This window comes from Rutilus rutilus, assembly GCF_951802725.1.
Source record: "Rutilus rutilus genome assembly, chromosome: 25".
Taxonomy (NCBI): domain Eukaryota; kingdom Metazoa; phylum Chordata; class Actinopteri; order Cypriniformes; family Leuciscidae; genus Rutilus; species Rutilus rutilus.
Genome location: NC_140229.1, coordinates 16658420 through 16678761, shown reverse-complemented (window position 1 = coordinate 16678761; position 20342 = coordinate 16658420). Strand labels below are relative to the sequence as shown.

Below are 20342 nucleotides of genomic sequence, written 5' to 3'. Positions count from 1 at the left end.
GTTGTTCTAAATAATTCATTGACAGAAAAGTTTTTATTGCTTAAAAATTGCATAAAAAAAACACTTTATTGCTTATACTTACCATCTGTGACATGATCATATAAATTGTTTTGCAAATATGTACAGCACAGATATACACAGACAGTCCAAGTATACTCATACCATTTGGGTCGATTTCAATGTCATCAAGTTTCTTTCCTTTGTAGTCAGACAGTGTTCCTTTCTCCATGGCCATTAGGACTTTACTCATTTTTGACAGCTGCAGTGTTCCCTCTGGTAACCGGTAATACTGTCTGTGGATTCTGATATCGTGACCAAGGAAATCAGCCAGTTGGTCTGCTTCATTCTCATCAAGGTTAAGAATTTTAGACATGGTTGCTATGTGTTTCCTGAGCCTAGTTGATGACAGTGCTTCAGGGTTCTTTATGCCACATTCGCAAGTAGCTTTGTTGATGCACTCTGCTCCTCTGTAGGCAGACATTGCTCCACATCTGGGAAATATAAAGGGATTATCTGCTGGAACACCATAAAGCTCACGCGTTTCAACGAGCAGCTCCATGGCAGAAACCATTGAAGGCTTGAGGAGCACAGGAACCTTTCTGCCTCGTTTACCACGGATCTCAACTCTTGTGAAGTGCAGACACAGCTTCCTCTCAAACTCAGACAGATGGCAATGCCTTTGTGTAGCTCAGAAGAAGCCCTGCTTTTAAAAGCTGACAAAAGCATCCGGGATACCTCACCTTCTCTCCTTCGGTTGAACAGGATGACCTAGGACAACGTGACCTTGGCTAGAGCAGCAGAGCTGTCAGCCGAAGGGCAAGTTTTGAGCTTACTTAGGACTTCATTGTGTTTCTTTTCAAGATGTACGTGCAGGACTTTGACATCCTGAGTGAAAGGAATGATCTGTGGTGCGTTCCACTTGACTTCTTTCAATGTAGTTATAGCACCAGCAGAAATGTACTCATTCCACCTAGCCTGGTGTATTTTCCTGAAGTCTCGGGCACACTCGTATCTCCATACATCATGGCATTGCTCTCAACAATGCTACAGATCTTGTTTAAAGAATGTCCAAGTTCGAGAGTTAAAGAAGGAATGCTGTAGGAGTTTTTCTCTTCATCGTAGCCAGATACAACTTTAACAGCTGGTATGACATGTTTGAAGTTTGCTGGTATGATGAAGGCTACTATTGTTCTCAGTGGGGTAATCTTCCTTGCTTCAAGAAGAAGTCTGCCTACTTCTCTCATTTTCTGTCTGATGTAGTCAGTTTGGTCACATCAGACCCCATCCTGTTGAATATGTGCTCCCCCAGCTGCATTTACTTAATTTAAGTAAATGATCAGGAAATTTTCATTCTGAAGTGAACTAATCCTTTAACTAGCAGAGGTGGGTAGTAAGGCGCTACATTTACTCCATACCATTTAAGTCATTTCTTGTTTTGTGATTTTTATTGTGGGTACATTTTACATAAGTGTGGGTACATAAGTACATTTCTAATTTATTTTGCATCATTTGAAGCATTTACATGTGTGCTGGATGAAGTGGATATGCACCTACAATAAACTAAAACCAGACCTTTAAATGTATCCTATGGTTTGCTAGCAATAAAGATCTTTTCTAGTTGAACACCTGAGCGCCAGCTGTTAGTGGTTGCCTGTGTTGCGTGTTCATTATTTTGGGGGTGGAGAAATGAAGGGAGGGGTGTGTTTGTTTGGGTGTCGATTTCAAATATCAACAGAGTTTCTCAGAAATCACTTGCTGCACCTTTAACTAGCTGGCAGTAAACATCTATAGATAGTTGCTGCATGTATGAGATGGTTACCGTTTTATTCCTTGATGTTCTTGCTTTGCCTGACTACTTATGTGGACCTTTGCTGTTGCACCTTGCACCTTGTCCAATTCAGGTGAGGAAACAGAAGCTGCACAATGGGGCTGGATGTCAGAAAAGAAACCAGTGAATATCAAAATCAGAATATTTGTAAAGTACAAAAAAACTTGTTGACGTTCATTCCTCTAGCTGTCCTATACTTTATCTATCAGTCCTTTCACACACAACTCTATGCTAAAAGAGTCAATAATATAATGATACAGAAGTTTTAAAGTGGACTTGCCGATTTCTGCCGGCCCAAACTGCTGGCTGGCTGTTTATCAGTGGATTCTGCTGATGCTTGATTCAAAGGCTTGAGAAATATGAGACCACAATGGTAACTAATCAGAATGAGAGTAAAAGATCATCATGAATTACTGATCACTTTCTTTAGCATTTTCTTGATAGTACCTTGACTCACCAAGGAGTCTCCATAATTGTAAGTTATTTCCTCCCCTGATAGAATGTCTCGTACAGCAAAGAGACGCATGGTGAGGTTTTCTGCTCAATTCAATGGTCTCATTTTGCAAGTAGGATTTTTGGTCTCATAATTTACAAGTCTTCACAAGGACCCGTCTTCTTGAGATGCATCCAGGCTATAAAGACATAAAATGATCACTCAGTACTTATAATCTTAGTATATATGCTAGACATGTACAGTTATTTCTACAAGTGGTTCTGAACCCCAGTCCTGGGAACCCACCGCTCTGCAAATGCTGTATGTCTCGTGTTTTAATCCATCTGATTCAGATGATGAGTTCATCATCAGAACACAGCTCTATGAACTCAACTGTGTGTGTCAGGTTAAGAAGACATACAGAATGTGCAGAGAGGAGGGTCTGAGAACCACTGATCTATATGATAGTGTACTGCAACATCCTCTCAGATAAAGGCATCTAAAAGGTAATTCTTTGGGAATTACCCGTCTTTTGAATATCTGGGTATTGTGTTAAAAGGTGCTCCACACATTTGACTTATTATTAAAAGGCCTCCAAAAATCTCTCCAGCCTTTGCTGAGGACTGTTATCAACAATTTCCTCAGAGTCTGACTGTTTTACTATTGCTGGGGATTTTAATATTCACATAGATAATGCAGAAACCAATATGGCAAAATAAATAACTGTTTTAAATACTTTTGATCTGACTCAACATGTACACGGACCCACACACAATCGTGGACACACTCTAGATTTACTTATCAGTAAGGGTCTAAAAATGTAATCGATTGTTATTAAGGATGTAGCACTGTCTGATCATTTCTGTATTTTCTTTGACATATTAATCTCTCCTACTATTGAAGCTAGATCTGTGTCTGTCAAGAAGAGATGCTTAAATGAGAACACTAGTCTGCTATTTATGAAGGCCATATCTTTAACACCAAGAATATCTGCGGACTCTGTTGATTCTCTCCTCAAGTCCTTTAACTCAAAAGTACAGTGTGTAATAGATTATATTGCTCCTGTGAAAGTCAGGAAGAAGAGTGGCAGACAAAAAGCAGTGCAAAATATGAAAAGACAATGCAGAAAAGCTGAGCGCATGTGGCGGAAGACAAAACTTGTTGTCCATTATAACATCTACAAAGACAGCCTCCATGCTTTCAATGTGGAATTAGGCAAAGCTAGACTGACTTTCTTCTCTAAAATTATAAACAGAAACATAAACAACACACGCACTCTTTTTGCTACTGTAGAGAGTCTACCAAACCCCCAAGCCAGATTCCCAGTGAAATGCTCTCAGACAGCAAATGCAGTGAGTTTGCTTCCTTCTCTGAGAAAATCAATAATATCAGAAAGGCGATTAGCATATCCTCGAGTGGCACTGCGGTCAGACAGATCAGACCACATCCGCAGAAAGTTACTGTGTCTGATTTTGAAGAAATTCGTGGTAAAAGTTTGGGAGAAACAGTACAGCACCTTAAAACATCAACCTGCGCTGTTGACACAATCCCCACTTCCTTTTTCAAAAGTGTGTTAAACTGCTTAGAAGCAGATCTCCAAGAAGTGGCAATTTCCTCACTTCTCTATGGGACTTTTCCAAAGTCCCTTAAAACCGCAGTTGTCAAGCCCCTCCAGAAAAAGAGCAATTTGGATAGTAACCTATTGAACAATTACAGACCAATCTCAAATCTTCCTTTCATAGGCAAGATCATTGAAATAGTTAATCTTAAGACTTAAGACTAGACTTAATCTCAAATGGATACTTTGACAATTTTCAATCTGGTTTCCGACCACATCGCAGCACAGAGACAGTGCTCATAAAGATAATAAACGATATTCGTTTTAAATACTGATACAGGCAAAACATCAATTCTGGTACTACTCGACCTCAGTGCTGCATTTGACACTGTCGATCATAGCATACTTCTTGACAGGCTGGAAAACTGGGTCAGGCTTTCTGGGATAGTCCTAAAATGGTTCAGGTCATACTTAAGAGGGAAAGGTTATTATGTGAGTATAGGAGACCATAAGTCTGAGTGGACATCCATGACATGCAGAGTCCCTCAAGGCTCAATTCTTGCGCCACTCCTTTTCAACCTGTACATGCTCCCACTGATCTCTTTGAATTTTTTTTATAACTGTCTAAATTGTTAAAAGGTACCTGAGGGGGATTTACTCAAGATGGTCAGAGGAACACTGTGGTGACTAGTAGTAGTAATAATAATAATAATAATAATAATAATAATAGTAATAATAATAATTTGTTACATTTATATAGTGCTTTTTCTAGGTACTCAAAGCGCTTTACATGAAAGGGGGAACAGGGATACTAGTCCAGATTAGTACGGGGATACTAGTCTGGTGGGTTTAGTTAATCCACGGTATTGTAGTGGGGGAAACCCAGAGGGTCTGGATGATCAAATTTGTGAGAAAGTTGTGAGTGCTCACCTTTTTCAATTGATGTGAAAATTGATCTCTCTAGAGATGTCTAGAGTTATATAGGCAAACAACCATGCAGGAAAAAGGGAAAAACCGAGGGCAAAGCCACAGAAAAGACTGACTGAATCTCTTGTGAACTCAGAAGTTCACCTCTATATTCAAGAACAAAATCACCTCTGAAAAAAGCTCCAGTGGTGAAAACTCCACGTCCCAAAGAGGAGAAATACATTAGCTTCAGTTTCTTTAATGTCAACTATTATTTTGATTATTACTAAAAGTTCTCTACCATATGATGTACATTATAATGATGTAAATGGGAAATTACTAAAGGATTATAGTCAACTACAGGGGGGCTCACACTTCTCAGCCTCCCCGGGAAAGTCTATGCCAGGGTACTGGAGAGGAGAATATGGCCGATAGTAGAACCTCGGATTCAGGAGGAACAGTGCGGTTTTCGTCCCGGCCGTGGAACACTGGACCAGCTCTATACCCTCTCCAGGGTGCTGGAGGGTTCATGGGAGTTTGCCCAACCAATCCACATGTGCTTTGTGGATTTGGAGAAGGCACTCGACTGTGTCCCTCGTGGCATCCTGTGGTGGGTGCTCCGGGAGTATGGGGTCCGGGGCCCTTTGCTAAGGGCTGTCCGGTCCCTGTACGACCGGAGCAGGAGCTTGGTTCGCATGGCCGGCAATAAGTCAGACTTGTTCCCAGTGCATGTTGGACTCCGGCAGTGCTGCCCTTTGTCGCTGGTTCTGTTCATAATTTTTATGGACAGAATGTCAGGTTTGGGGACCACACGATTTCGTCTCTGCTCTTTGCGGATGATGTTGTCGTGCTGGCCCCTTCAGACCAGGACCTTCAGCATGCACTGGGATGGTTTGCAGCCGACTGTGAAGCGGCTGGGATGAGAATCAGCGCCTCCAAATCCGAGGCCATGGTTCTCAGTCGGAAAAGGGTGACTTGCCCACTTCAGGTTGGTGGAGAGTTCCTGCCTCAAATGGAGGAGTTCAAGTATCTTGGGTTCTTGTTCACGAGTGAGGGAAGGATGGAACGGGAGATTGACAGACGGAGCGGTGCAGCTTCTACAGTAATGCGGTTGATGTACCGATCTGTCGTGGTGAAGAAAGAGCTGAGCCGCAAGGCGAAGCTCTCGATTTACCATTCAATCTACGTTCCTACTCTCACCTATGGTCATGAGCTTTGGGTCATGACCGAAAGGACAAGATCCCGGATACAGGCGGCTGAAATGATCTTTCTCCGCAGGGTGGCTGGGCGATCCCTTAGAGATAGGGTGAGAAGCTCGGTCACTCGGGAGGAGCTCAGAGTAGAGCCGCTGCTCCTCCACATCGAGAGGGGCCAGCTGAGGTGGCTTGGGCATCTGTTCCGGATGCCTCCTGGACGCCTTCCCGGGAAGGTGTTCTGGGCGCGTCCCACCGGGAGGAGACCCCGGGGAAGACCCCGCTGGAGGGACTATGTCTCCCAGCTGGCGGTGTCCCCCCGGAAGAGCTGGAGGAAGTGTCTAGGGAGAGGGAAGTCTGGGCATCTTTGCTTAGACTGCTGCCCCCGCGACCCGGCCCCGGGGTCAATAGCCAGGCTAATCTCGAAGCATGCTTTGCTTTTTATACTTAAAATTATACAGTTAAAATTACATAAATTTTCTTACACAAACAATATTATCATGGCTTTAGAACAGAGTGCTGCAGTGATAACGTATTTTTGCAGTCCAACCAAGTAGTTCACCTCTCCTGGTTCTCTCCACAAAAACCCTATAGGATTTTCCACTGGCGTTTGTATTACTGCAGAAAATAAGCTTAAGTTAGACCTTAACGTCCTCACGATGAAGCTTCAACAACTCGTCTAGAATGTGTCCGTTTTGCATTATTTTAAAAGACAATTCTGTTTGTTTATACATGCATCTCTTCCAGTTAGTTTTACTTTGTGGTACAGTATATGGATGTTTTATTTGGCTTCTATAGTTTAGATAAAAGTATAGAGTTTTTTTGTTGTTGTTGTTGATAAATGTGCCTCCAGGAACTCTAAGCTTTAAAATCCATCTCTCTGTGTAATATATATATATATATATAATGTTTCTACATTCCTATAATGTATGTTTTACTGATTGTGTGCCATGTACATCCCTAAATCCTAGAATATAATTACACTCTTGCAAACTATTCTAGGTATTTTAAACACAACGAGGCTGTGAAAGTGACTAGATGAGTTTATCTGTTCGGCTGATGGCGTTTAATGTCCCAGACAACCCCTGTCTCCCATTTAGACACTTGTTAGCAACTGCCTTTTACAAGACAAGTAAAGGCTTTTAAAAAAAACTCACAAGAGAGTATTACTAATGTATTTTATGTTGTAGAATAAAACGTGAAAATATCTTGATCTTGTGCTAACCTTGGATCTTATTTCAGGAATTTAAGCAAAACCCATTGATCATGTTTACATGCACACTGACACGCTGGTAACAAAAAAAAAATCTATAAATATTCTTGAAATAATCCATTGTCCTGGTTTACATGCAAACCAATAACCACGTAAACCACTAGACTTTATAAGTAAATCAGGTTAATGACGTCAAAACCTAACCATTCGTGTATCTGACTTTGTGTATTTCATGTCATGTCAGTTGTGATGTTAAAAAAAGAGTATTCCAGAAAATCAACGCGAAACTTACAGACTCATATTCTCCTCTCATGCAGTATCGGATGCATGATTTTGACTGTACCACTTCTGCACGAGATGAGAACACTTTTTAAGAGTTTCTTGGGACAAGAAAATGCTTGCTTTGTCTGGATGTTGTTAAATCCACAATAAGGATGACACATCACACATGCTCAATTCAATAAGCCACAGAACACAAGTTAATGTGTTTACAAGCCGGGCAAATCTGGAATAAGGGGCAAAAATCTAGCTGTGTCGATTGGTTTATGCTTATGCCGTTTATGATGACCTAGTCTGCGTTTACATGACCACACGCATGCATAATTGGGTTACGAATGTGCAAGTAACCATTGACTTTGGGTTGATGGAACCAGAAGTGCAAAAAATGCAACTGGTTTTGTTTTAGGGCTCATGCCTGCAGAACTCTATTCAGGAATCTTGACTGTACGATAAAATAAAAAATAAAAAAATATATACTGTTTAACTTGTGAAACATGGGTATTAGTTGGTCTAACAACCATATGACTCGCCTCATTACATTTTTGTAAATTAAAGTTTTGTAGATTAACGTTATTACTAAACTGCTTAGTCATATATACTTGCCTTTTATATTTGCTGATGAACTGCTCTTGAAGCCCAGGCTTGTCAGTTTCACAGGTAATGTGATGCTCAGCGTCCTGCAGAGGTTTTTTACTTACTGGAATTGTTCACCCAAAAACGTACATAATTAACATACTAACCCTCATGTTGTTCCGAACCTGTGTTGTGTTTTTCTGTGGAACACATCTTTATATTATATCACAGAGCTCTATTCAATGACAGCATGTGTGACCAGTCTACAACAGGCATTTAGATAAAAAAAAAAAAATGTATGCCAAAAAGTATTGGTTCTTGTGTGTCTTGTGACCACAATTGATGTCAATCTATATTTCATTTAAGAGATACAGCATATGGGAGATTTTCAGTCAGTAACCAGCTAGGTTCATATGGACTATTTTTAATGTGCTTTTTGTCTGCTTTAGAGCTTGAAACACACAATAAAAATACTATAAAGTGTCTATGCACCGTCATTGTGCAAAAAAGCTCTGTGAAGATAAATTATTAAAAAAACATTTCACTGAAAAAAGATTTTTGGGCAAATAATGTAATATTGTATTACATAAAATAAAATAAAAGATACAAAAATAATGATATCAATTTGTAGAACCTAAAGTACTATTATATGAAAAATAACAAAATTATCTATTACTGATCAATGCCTACAAGTATAGGCAATAAACTTGTTTTCCGTATTGCAACAAATCATCAAATTAGATAAGCAAACTCAAATACAATCGAGAATAAAAAAAATTAAAAAAATTAAACCACTAAAATAAACATACATCTTACTTTCATATTTTACAATGTATTTATCATGCATTTTCAGGACGTCTTGATCTCACCTTTCCTGCGTGGTGGGGGGTTGTCGTCTGTTTTGCGTCCCATTGTCACGTGTCTGCATTTCCCGGGAAAACACCACGGTCTCTGACTTGCGTAAATGACGTAGTTACGTATTTGGATTTCACGTTGAATTTGTGACTACATTTATTTGGCCTAATAGAAAATTCTCTTTTGACAAGGAATCTTTGATTTAACCACTGTACTGTTTCTTCAAACGAAACTTCAAAAACTGTGGAGTAAGTCTTTCTGCATGATCACTTTTAAACGAACCCATCCCGCCTCGAACTAGGAACCAGTGCTAGTCTGCTGTAAACAAGAAACTGTGCAGGTCTGCTGTAAACAAGAGCACGTTGAGCTAACAACTGTCTAAATGAGCAACCTAGATCTCTTGAACAGACATCTTATTTTCTACTAATTGCATTTATTAATCAAAACAGTAAATTGATGTCTGCAAACACAGAAGGGCCGATATTCAAGCTGGTATATATCTCCAGTTCTGCACGAGTCTGTGTTGTCGTTTCATCAGTGTCCCACTACTTCAGAATTTTAGGCAAATATTTGAGTTAAGATGGGGGGAGGGGTGTGTGGATTGTTTCGAGGCTCTAAATTAAACTTCAACGTGTACTTTAACAGCATTATCATCTTTTTATTTCTTTAATAAATTAATGGTATTTTTCATTAAATATAAAAGGACAGAGAAGCTGCTAGACCTAGTAAAAGTGCTTTAAAAACGCATAACCACAACAGATTTACATCTTTTGAGCAGCACTTCTGATTATCTATCACTCTGTCACTCGTCAGTCTGTTAGTTCATTCATCTCATCTCTGTCACTCTGCAGTCAGTCTCAGTCATAGGTCTCAGTGCTGTGGGGAAGGGCGCGCGCGATCAGAGTCAGTGCTGTGGGGGAAGGGCGGCAGATCTCAGTATGAGCAGATCTCAGTCAGACTGACAGTCAGAGGCAGAGCTAGGGTTAGGGTTAGTGCAGATCCAGTGGCTTTTAAAATCAAAGTAAGAACCAAATAATTATTCTGTAAACAAACATTTAAACATGCCAGCTTGATTCATGGATGTAACTGCTCTCTCTCTCTCTCTCTCTCTCTCTCTCTCTCTCTCTCTCTCTCTCTCTCTCTCTCTCTCTCTCTCTCTCTCTCTCTCTCTCTCTCTCTCTCTCTCTCTCTCCCTAGATAGATAGATAGAGAGAGAGAGAGTGAGATGAGATGTGTGAGCATGTTTGCTGTAACTGCTCTCCTCTAGCTATTTCTTCTCAGTCGCTTTAGTACATTTCTTGATTTGCAAACCAGTAAGTGCATTTCTCAAAACAATTCGTACAAACAGCAGAACACAAAATACCATCAAAAGCCTGTAACTTTCGCAAAATCCTTAGTACAATATAAGAACATATCAGTGGCATCAGAATGACAAGTCCTTGTGTCATTGTTTAATAAGATAGTCAAAATACTTTGTCATGTTGTCAATATAACAGTGTACTCTGTCAGTATTTTCAGAAGTAAACTATGGCCACGATTTTGATGACAATGATTGAAAATACAAAATACTGCACTTTATGATATATACATATTTCAACGGTACACATGTACGCATTACTCGACACTAGACAGGATTCACAGACTTGCTTTGGGTCTGTCAAAAAATGAAAAGAAAAAGACAAGACACACACTATGTACATGTGTGTCACATTATGTCTCTATAAAGTATATTAACTGTATAATGTAAAATGCAGGTAGACTGCTGTAATATATATAATGTAAATATGCTGTATTACACTACAGTATAGTGAACACAGTCTGATTGCACACCTGTTCTGTCTGCAAATGTTTGAATGATTGAGGACACACACACGGTTGTTCTCCCAACATTCGGCTCACCTTTCGACCTGCCTTGACCATAAGGTCATGATTGAGAACATGATCTACAATAGTGGCACTTATTTCTTCAGAATCTTGGCCTCTTCTACCTCTTCCTCTGTTTTACCTCTGTACTCTTCCACCACACATTCTCCTTATTCCCGGCTGTTGACCCTGTTTGTTTCCTTGTTTTTTCATTGTCAGAGTGTGTAACATTGTGTTGTGTTGTGTTGTGTTGTGTTGTGTTGTGTTGTGTTGTGTTGTGTTGTGTTGTGTTGTGTTGTGTTGTGTTGTGTTGTGTTGTGTTGTGTCCGTATGGTTCCCAGATGAAGCTTCATGAGATGCACTCTGAGCTATTTTAGAGAACTGGTGGATCATTGGTTGATCTAAAGCTTTACATTCCCCTTTATTAGTTAAAATCAGAATTCACCTCTGGAATTCAACAATTCAGGACAAAAAAAAAGTCTAATATAAGTGTATAGAAAATTTGCTTGACAACTACTATTCTGCATTTAATGACTTATGGAATTAATGCCTAGATGTTATGGGGAGTAAGACTATTCAACAGAGAACCTGATCAACATGGCATAAGCAATTGATAATGTAAGAAAGGCTTGTATATTTTTATTGAATAAACTCATGTATAAATCATCACACCCACATTGACAGATTTAAACAGTTGCCCCTCTGCTTTTGGAAGGAAATATTTACTTTTCAAATTCACATGACGTAATGTATCTGTCCCTTCCCCGCTTCAAACTCGTTCCTACAGCATTAATAAATTCCTGTATAAGTACCTGTACGTGCTTTAGTCACGATCTTGCGAGAGCAAAAACGCGAGGATTAAAAGTTTAAAAACATGCAAATATAAATCGTGAGAGCTCCTGCTGCTCAATGCAGATTGGTCTGTTCTTATTTAATACTAATTATTGGGAATTTATCTTTAATTTAATGTGGATTATCTGTCAATTCATTCATAATCATGACTGTTTTTGCCTCCGCCATCTTTATTGATGACGTATTGGCCTCTAATTGGTCAGATCATCAAGTCCTGCTCCCATAGTGGCTTCCTGCGCTCTGATTGGTCAGAATCCCAAAAGTGTGTATCTTTTCCGGAAGTGCAGTACTCCTAGAGGGCGTTGTGTTTTACACACTTTAATGGGTGGGCATACACACTTCAGGTACACAAATCACTTAAAAGTGATTTTTTGGGACAAGTGAGATTTTAAGTCTGGACACCATTTTAGAGCATGCTGAATGCCATTATAGTCAAACAAATGAGGACATACAAAATGTCCTAAATTTTTAAGGTGGTCCTCAGTTTACTGGTGTGTATCCTGGTGAATGTACCCAAAAGTGACATAAGTACGTACATACACACACACACACACACACACACACACACACACACACAGTGTGTCTCATATTGCGTGCTGCCCCCTTTAGGCCTGCCCTGGCACAGCTGCAAGATAATGAGGTCATGGAGGCCCTCTTGCCAGCAGGAACTTTAGCTTACTTTGGGAAAATTACTCTGGGTTTGTGCAGCCCAAACAGATTGTGCTAATTCCTAGTGGGCTGAAAAGTTTGACTTGGCCGTTGGCCTTATTTGTCGGGGCTAAAAACCATATTTTCGAGCTGTGGTTGTTTCCATCACTGGTCATCATGGGTCAATCCCCATTTCTCAGGGGGGGGGGTTGTGTGAGGTGCAGGGTAATTTTAGGAGAGTGGTGGAGCGGGTCAGTATGTGGGTCGTTTCAAAATGTTCTTCGGCCAGTTTTTTTTCCCCCCCTGTTCCAGACATGCCTTTCTCTACATCACCGCAGATCATCGTCTCAATTACCGAACTCATCCGTTGTTCTTTCTCGTCTATGAACATGTAGACTGTAAAGTCTGCACTGCAGTGTGTGTCATGTCTGCTTTTCATCTTCTGTTTAAACCCACGGCCTCTTGTCTTCCACAACCATCATCAGAACCTTCCAGACTACTGTTTTTCTACGCCCACTCACCTTTCCGCTCACCCTCTTCCTCTTTCTTCTCAGTTCCTTGAAGGGATGTCAAAAGTCTACGTACTTCGGTACCAAGTCAGTGATAAACTACAGACTCAATGTTTTAATAGACTCACTGCAGCAGGCAGCTGCTTTCAGATCCTCACATGTTTTTGTAAAAAAAAAAAATAATAATAATTTTTTTAAATGAAAGCATTTATTTTATATATTTATATATATATATATATAGAGAGAGAGAGAGAGAGATACTTTTTTGACTTAAGTTTAACAAATAGTTTATTGAATCACAACAACATTCTTCTTAAAAAAAAAAACACAGATCCAACAAAGTCTTAAATATTAAAATTAGCTGTCAAGCGATTAATTTTTAATCGAATTATTACAGGACATGGCGATTAATTAATCAAATTAATCACACATTAAATTTGGCTGAGAAAGTGTTATGTTTCGTGGTGCAGGTTGGCCCAGTTTGTTTTTGTTGGCGTTTGTGGAGCCTGAGCTGTCTACAGAGACCGTGTGTTTTTTACAGTGTGTTCAGGGGACAGGCAGCTAGCGGATAGTGAGGAGATGTTTGCTGTGTGTGACAAAAAATGTTTCAGCCTAAAAAACGTGTGACATCGCTTAGAGCACCTTTAAGTAGACAGGTTTACTTAGTGTGGAGTCTAAGACTTACTTAGGAGTGATTAATAATCGGTATCTAACCGGACGAAAAGATGTATTCAATGTTATCCACATTATATTTCTTCTGCAAAAGCATTGTGAACTTTTGTAATGATACATTTGGTCATTAACTTTTAAATGTATCATTATGCAAATTGCAAACACATGAGGAGAGTTCTCTGCATGAAAGACCAACGACTGGCAGAAAACAAGCTACATTTCTCTCCGAAACAATAGGGAATTAAATTAAATTGAATGTGGAGGATTTTAACTGTGACAAGATGATTGTTTTAAATGGTGACAGAATGCACATAACTAAGCAACTGAGCGGTTTGTTAAAGATGCAGTTATGACGAAGTAATATGGCCTACTCTTCAGCTACAATTGGTGAATTGGAATGCAGCAATTGACTCATTCATTCGATTTGTTCAAACGGCTGAATCCAGTGAGGACTAGGCTATGCCAATTATTTTTATTAAAAGTTTTTGTGTGTTTTTTTATTATTTATATTTGAGTAATTTCTAGATGCTGATAGAGACCTGGAAAAGCCTCAAATACTTTTTTACTTAATTTTATATCTTTCTATCTTTTTTGCTTAATTTGTTTCTTTTTTCAATGTATTTTTCTTGAATAAATGCGTGAGAATATGAATCATTGATTAACTTTTTTGCTGTTTACATGCCTTTGTTTTAATTTTGGTAATATTTGTATATTATATATTCGTTTTACTTTCTAAATAAAGGGTTTGGTTCATTAGCATATTCATTTTTTATGTGGTATCAAAATCGGCATCAAGAATTCACTGGGATTGCTATTGACTGACATGATTTTGGTGCCGTGACATGGTTCTTTAACTCGCTGTTCCTCTGTCTGCTGCTCAAGTTCAGCATTTACACCTTTACTGAGCATCTCTGCATCCCTACTGGGAGAAAAGAAAGAGCGAGGGAGGTGAAGAACAAAATGAGAGCCATTAGGTGATGAATCATTTTTTTTCTACACCTCCAGCATGTTGACTAATGACTGCCGTGAGCACAAAAAAGGTCATGTTTTTGGATTCAATCCATGAGTGTGTGTTTGTATGCATTTTTGTGTGTGTTTACATGTGAGGGCGGTGAATCTTTTATAGGCTGTGTCTATTCTCTAAAGATTATTCTTTATTTAAGTCAGTTTTGGGTGATTGTAATATTTGGCTTTATAGTAAGAGGCTCTTTGGATGGAATCCAAGGGTTTTTGTTGTTCTTGATTTTGACATACATTTGTAAGTAGTGCACTTATAATAGAGGTCTACCAGAGTGGATTACATTTTTATCAAATTAAAATGCAGACTTTTGATAATTTATCCACGCGATTTAATCATTTATATATTCTTAATGATATTTAGTGTCTGTTCAAAGTTACATAAAAATGTTCCTCTTTTGTATACTTAAATACACAATGATTCCATAAAGGCAGTGTATACGTAGACAAGAATTGACACTACTGTTCAAAAGTTTAATTGAATTGAATGAAGTGACAGTAAAAAACATTTATAATGTTACAAAAGATTTCTATTTCTAAGAATCCAGAATTTTTTTTTATTATGGTTTCCACAAAAAGTATTAAGCAACTGTTTTCAGCATCGATAATTATGAGAATTGTTTCTTGAGCAGCAAATCAGCATAATAGAATGATTTCTGAAGGATCGTGGCGCTGAAGACTGGAGTAATGATGCTTAAAATTCATCTTTGATCACAGGAATAAATTACATTTTAAAATAGAAAACACTTATTTTAATAATAATATTTCACTATATTTATGTTTTACTGTATTTTCAAATAAATGCAGCTTTGCTGAGCATACTTTTTTTTTTTTTTTTATCTTACTTGACCCCCTTTTGAACGGTGTATGTCAGTGACACATAACCAGAAGTTAATCTGCCTTGAACAGTAGTCCTTCCACTTAATATGGTAATTTAGACACTTTATTACTCAAATAAAACACATTTTTGTACAGAAGAATTAATATTAAAGTTTTAACAAATAAGAGCTTCACATTTCTTCTAATAAACCCTGTTGAATGCCTTAGACTTCCTTTGTGCATTGTTGAATGGTCTGAATGAATTTCTGTAGTGATTGACAGCATGTCGCAGATGCTGTTTAATTTGTATTGAATCCAGACCATTTCTCACAAATCCTAAATCTGTTGAAAAACGCCACTGCACGCAAGTGCTTTAAAAATAAACTCCGTAAATCAACCGGCGCAAATACGGAGCCCAACTCAGCCTCAGTTCCTTTGTATCAAGCTTCACCTAAAATAAATCTGTTACCCTCAAGCGGAAAAGCTATCGAATGTTTACTGGCACCCCTCGTCTGCATGTGCTCCTCAGCCGTCTGCTGTAAATGTTTTCCTAATAACGTAATAATGGTGAGATATTTTGGATGAGAAGAGTCTTTGTACGCGAGCGCCGTGCTTTCTGAGCGCTGCAGATTACCGTGTGTCATTCGGAGGTTCAATAAAATATTGAATGGTTCAAATGCAAAGTGTTTCTGCAGTGAAGAATTCAATATCGCCCTCATGAGCGGGCTTTATATTTGGAAAGGAAAATAAGTTTGAAGATGGAGCTCTTTGTACTGTGGGGAGGGAGCTTGAACATTGTTTGAATGCAGTATTCAGTGCTTGGATGGATGCTGAGTAACTCAGACTTACATGGATAAAGTACCAAGTTTTTCAGAGAGGCGCCTCACCTATGAAATATTTAGTAATGTGAAGGCTGGAAGATGCGATGACTGTGTGTTTCAGAGACTGTGTGTGTGTGTGTTGAGGGATGATTGTATACATGGTTAAAAGGCAACATAGTTGCGGTCGAGTCTCTGTTATTCCTGAGAGACAGTTTCCCATATACAAAGCAGCCCAGACACAAGCAAGTACTAAATAGGCAAGAAGCAACTAAGAAACCCACCAAGCTCGCTGGCATACAGGAACACATCATGTGTGGACGACCACCTCAGTCACAACGGCAAACTCAAAACAATATGTTCAGTGACATGGAAATAATAAAACAAAAATATTGACTTCTAAAGCAACTTTTGCAAAATTTCATTGAATGATTTTTAATTTATGTTGATTAATGTATTAATTGTTAAAATGTTTTATTACTTGACAGCAAGTATTCATATAGTTGAATGAATATGTATGTTTCATATGTTCTGTATGACTTGATATTGACTAAATTAAACTCATTAAAATGACATTATCTTAAATTAATTTGATAATAAACAGCTCAGTAATTCTTTTAAATGGCATCAAATGGACAGTAAAAGAATGCTGAACCTTCAGAAAATGTTGATCTTCAACCCTTAGGAGGTCAAACCAAATATTACATGAGCTGTTTCTTTTTTGTTTGTTTTATGAGATCTGTGAATTTTGCAACCTCGTACACAAACAAAAAAAGGGACTTCACTGTTTTGTGAGATTTTAAATAAACATTAAAAAAGTTGTTTAGAAGTTGAGCTTGATGAATGCACTCATAATTGAGAAATGAAATTAGATTGTTTTATTTCCTTTCATGCTGGTTCCTTTCCAAACCATGTGTTATCAGGATTGTGTGCAAAATGTGGAACCCAGCTAAATGTTTTTGTTATTAAAATGACTTTTTATTAAGAATTATGGAGTAACTTTCTAGCAGAATGGTGAATTATTTTACCATAATTAATACCTTAATTCACAAACATTAATGATACATATCACAATATACAGTAGTAATCCAGTAAAACAACTATAGTGAATCAAGTCAATTCAAAAGATTATATCAAAACTTAATTGTTTGATATTTAAAACAAAATCACAGTTTTAAAGGGGGATACAGACATGTGATTTGCTTAAAACTGCTACTTTTCATGCTAGGTTTTGTATGTTAGCTTATCAAACATATCTCATAGTTATCAGCAAAAAACATGATTTGTGCCTCTGATGATTAATTAAAAAAGTAATTGGATGCCAAAGTGTACTGTATTCGTAGAAAGTGCCAGTTATGCTTGCTAGTCCTTTACATGATTGAGTGGCTGCACATTGCTGTGAAGTAATGGAGTCATAAACCAATGCTTTATTGCTAAGTCACAGGGTTCCAGTCAGCTGTCATTGCACACCATCTGAAATGCTGAAAGAAAAATCCTTGACATTAATATTGTTCTGATTTTTTTTTTTTTCAACCTCTTCCCATAGCTACCTCTGACGGTACAAAAGAAGGAATCGACAGCATGAGAGGAGGCGTCTGCGTGACACGAGGGATGAAGCTGGTTCTCAAAGTGGGACAGAGTGAGTATCATCATCACCTCCAAAAGCACATCAATGAATCAACCTACAGTATGCACTGAGGGAGAGCTTCAGACAAAATTCAATAAATGTTGTGTCAATACCAGCACACACTCGCTCAGATAATTGAAGTAATTGAACCATGCATCAAAATGTACTTGGTGTTTCACTTTTTTTTTTTTTTTTTTTTTTTTTTTTTTTGCTTTCATAGCTGCATATGGCCTTCCCCCAAAACCCAAACCTGATCCAGGCCGACCCAACAGCAGAATCCCAGGTAACAACCAGAAATAGTCTGGGACACCGCTTCCAAAGCAATATTTCTGAGGGCTTTTCACATTCACTTATTAGTTTAACCCTGGATTAAAAAAAATGTAGCTCAGAATTAAGGCCACTTTTAATCCTGCATTAAGCAACATTTTACTGTAGTAATTTTGAAAAGGAAAAAAAACACTGCTCCGGAAGCTCTCAATCTCACTATTTTCTTCTACTATATAGGATATTTGACAGGAAAGTGGAGGGAGAGAGAAGGGAAAAGGGTTCGGGACATGACCCAGGTCAGACTTGAACCTGGGTCCCCGTGACCACAACAGCTCCATATGTCATAAGCAACAAGCCCTCATTAAATATTCAAGGACATTGTGCAGTTGCAGAAATTTTCACTCTGTTTAGTTTAGTGTTTCATCTGCGTTATCCTTCAAAACATTTTCTGTATTTTTGTAATACCTTAGAAGACTTGACAAATACAGTGGATTTATGTGGTGACGTTTCAATTGATCATAAATATGCAAATATTAACAGTGTTGTTGGTGTTAACTAAAACTATTGAAAATCGTGTTTGTTAAATGAAATAAAGGTAAAATAAAATATAAATATTAGATGAAAAAATTTGAACAAAAATGAGAAATCTTGCCTTGGGAAGTAACTGAAATAGAACAAGAAGTTCTACTATTACTAAAACTTAAATGAAAATTTAAATATAAACATAAAAGCTAATTTAAAATATTATAGTATATAAATAATACTAAAATAACCCTGAAATAGAATGTAAACCCGGGTTTAAAAAAGTACAGTGTGAAACGTGGAACCCAGAGCTCAGAAAGATGGCAAGTAAACAATTTTAATAGTGAAAATCCCAATGAGGTCTGCTTTCAACTGCATTTATGTATTAACCTTGATACCATCTGCATATGCATCTGTTGTCATGTTAGCGCACTGTCTAGTGTTCTTTGAATTGCTATTTTTAATATCTTGGAGGCTTAGACTGAACTGGTTGATTTCCATAAGGTAAACATTTGAGAAACCAGCAGTGTTGAAGCCAAACATGAAGCATTTTTTAATTCAAGCCGGCTGAAAACAAAGCTAGTGATGGATTAAATCAAATCTAATCTAAATACTATCAGGATGTTATTCGTAGAAGATAAAGCCAAATAGGAAGTGAGCTTCAAAAGTCCTGCACGTGGATATCTGGTCCATGCAAGCATTGATTTATCTGCTCTTTTCTTCTTCAGATACAGAAAGTGGATCTAAAGGGGGGAATGGAGGTGAGGCCGGTGAGAGGGGAGACAGCGACGCCGTATCCGCTTCTAACATCGCTCTAATCGCCGGTGGTGCGGGGGGAGCCTTCGTCATCCTGATTGCTGTAGTGATCGCCGTGGTGTGTTACCGCCGACGGAAAGCCAAGCACTCTGAAACTCACCACCCTGCCCTTACACTGTCCTCTCTTACCCCAAAGAGGGGCAGCTCCTGCGGGGCGGCAACTGGGGCCGGCGGGGGCAACAATAACGGCTCAGAGCCCAGTGACATCATCATTCCCCTGCGGACCTCTGACTCTGCATACTGCCCCCATTACGAAAAAGTCAGCGGCGATTACGGACACCCCGTCTACATTGTTCAAGAGATGCCCACTCAGAGTCCAGCCAATGTTTACTATAAAGTATGAGATCAGCGAGCACAAAGACAACCCATCCTGACTTTATCATACCTCACACACGTTCGCTGTGTTCAAGTGACTCTATATGTAAGAGCCTGTACGCGTTACTAGAACTTGGACCTGAAGTTGAGTTGATCGTACCGTATAGAAAAGCTGTAAATACAGCTTTTATGTTATAGCAGCGTGTTTGCGTTTATTTACACGTGTGTGTGTGTCTCTGTGTGCGTCATGAGGCGGGCGGGTCACGGATTTCACATGTGCTCAGGTGCAAGTTAATGTACGTCACATGCCTGTTTGAGACGACTTTATACGTCCGATGGTCGTAATTGAATTATTGTGCTTATCCTCAAAACCAAACAGTAGAGAGTGAGACTTTTAAGTGATTCATACTTTAAAAAAAAAAAAAAAAAAAAACCTGTATAAATAATATAAATACTTAATACATTTTTACACTGGGGGGGGGGTTGGAAATCCACGAATTGCATTGCGTTGCATTGATTGCGTGGTTTATTTGCACATGCTGTCTGCATTGTTTTAGCGCCTCATTCATTAAAGCAAACGTGCCCAGAAGATCGGAACGCAATTCCCACACCACAGTTCCCCATCTTGAAGGCTGAATTGCAGCCTAGCACAATCTGCCATATTTTACTGACACTGTACATCATCACTAAGATTTTTAAAATGCCAAAAATGTTTCAGACTCCGTTGTGCGTCTATATATGTTCCCATTTCTTGGTAAT

At 38.6% G+C, this 20342-nt stretch overlaps 1 protein-coding gene across 2 annotated transcripts in view; it reads left to right on the top strand.

Annotated features, from left to right (window-relative positions):
• efnb3a (ephrin-B3a) overlaps window positions 1-19995 on the top strand; it is a 52444-nt gene extending 32449 nt beyond the window's left edge. For both annotated transcript variants that reach the window (XM_084401433.1, XM_084401432.1), the window contains 3 exons: window positions 17583-17675; window positions 17884-17946; window positions 19181-19995. In XM_084401433.1, the coding sequence (XP_084257559.1) occupies window positions 17583-17675; window positions 17884-17946; window positions 19181-19611 (587 nt within the window). In that variant the 3' untranslated portion in view covers window positions 19612-19995. The remainder of the gene's footprint in view (window positions 1-17582; window positions 17676-17883; window positions 17947-19180) is intronic.
• Window positions 19996-20342: the final 347 nt, after the last annotated feature.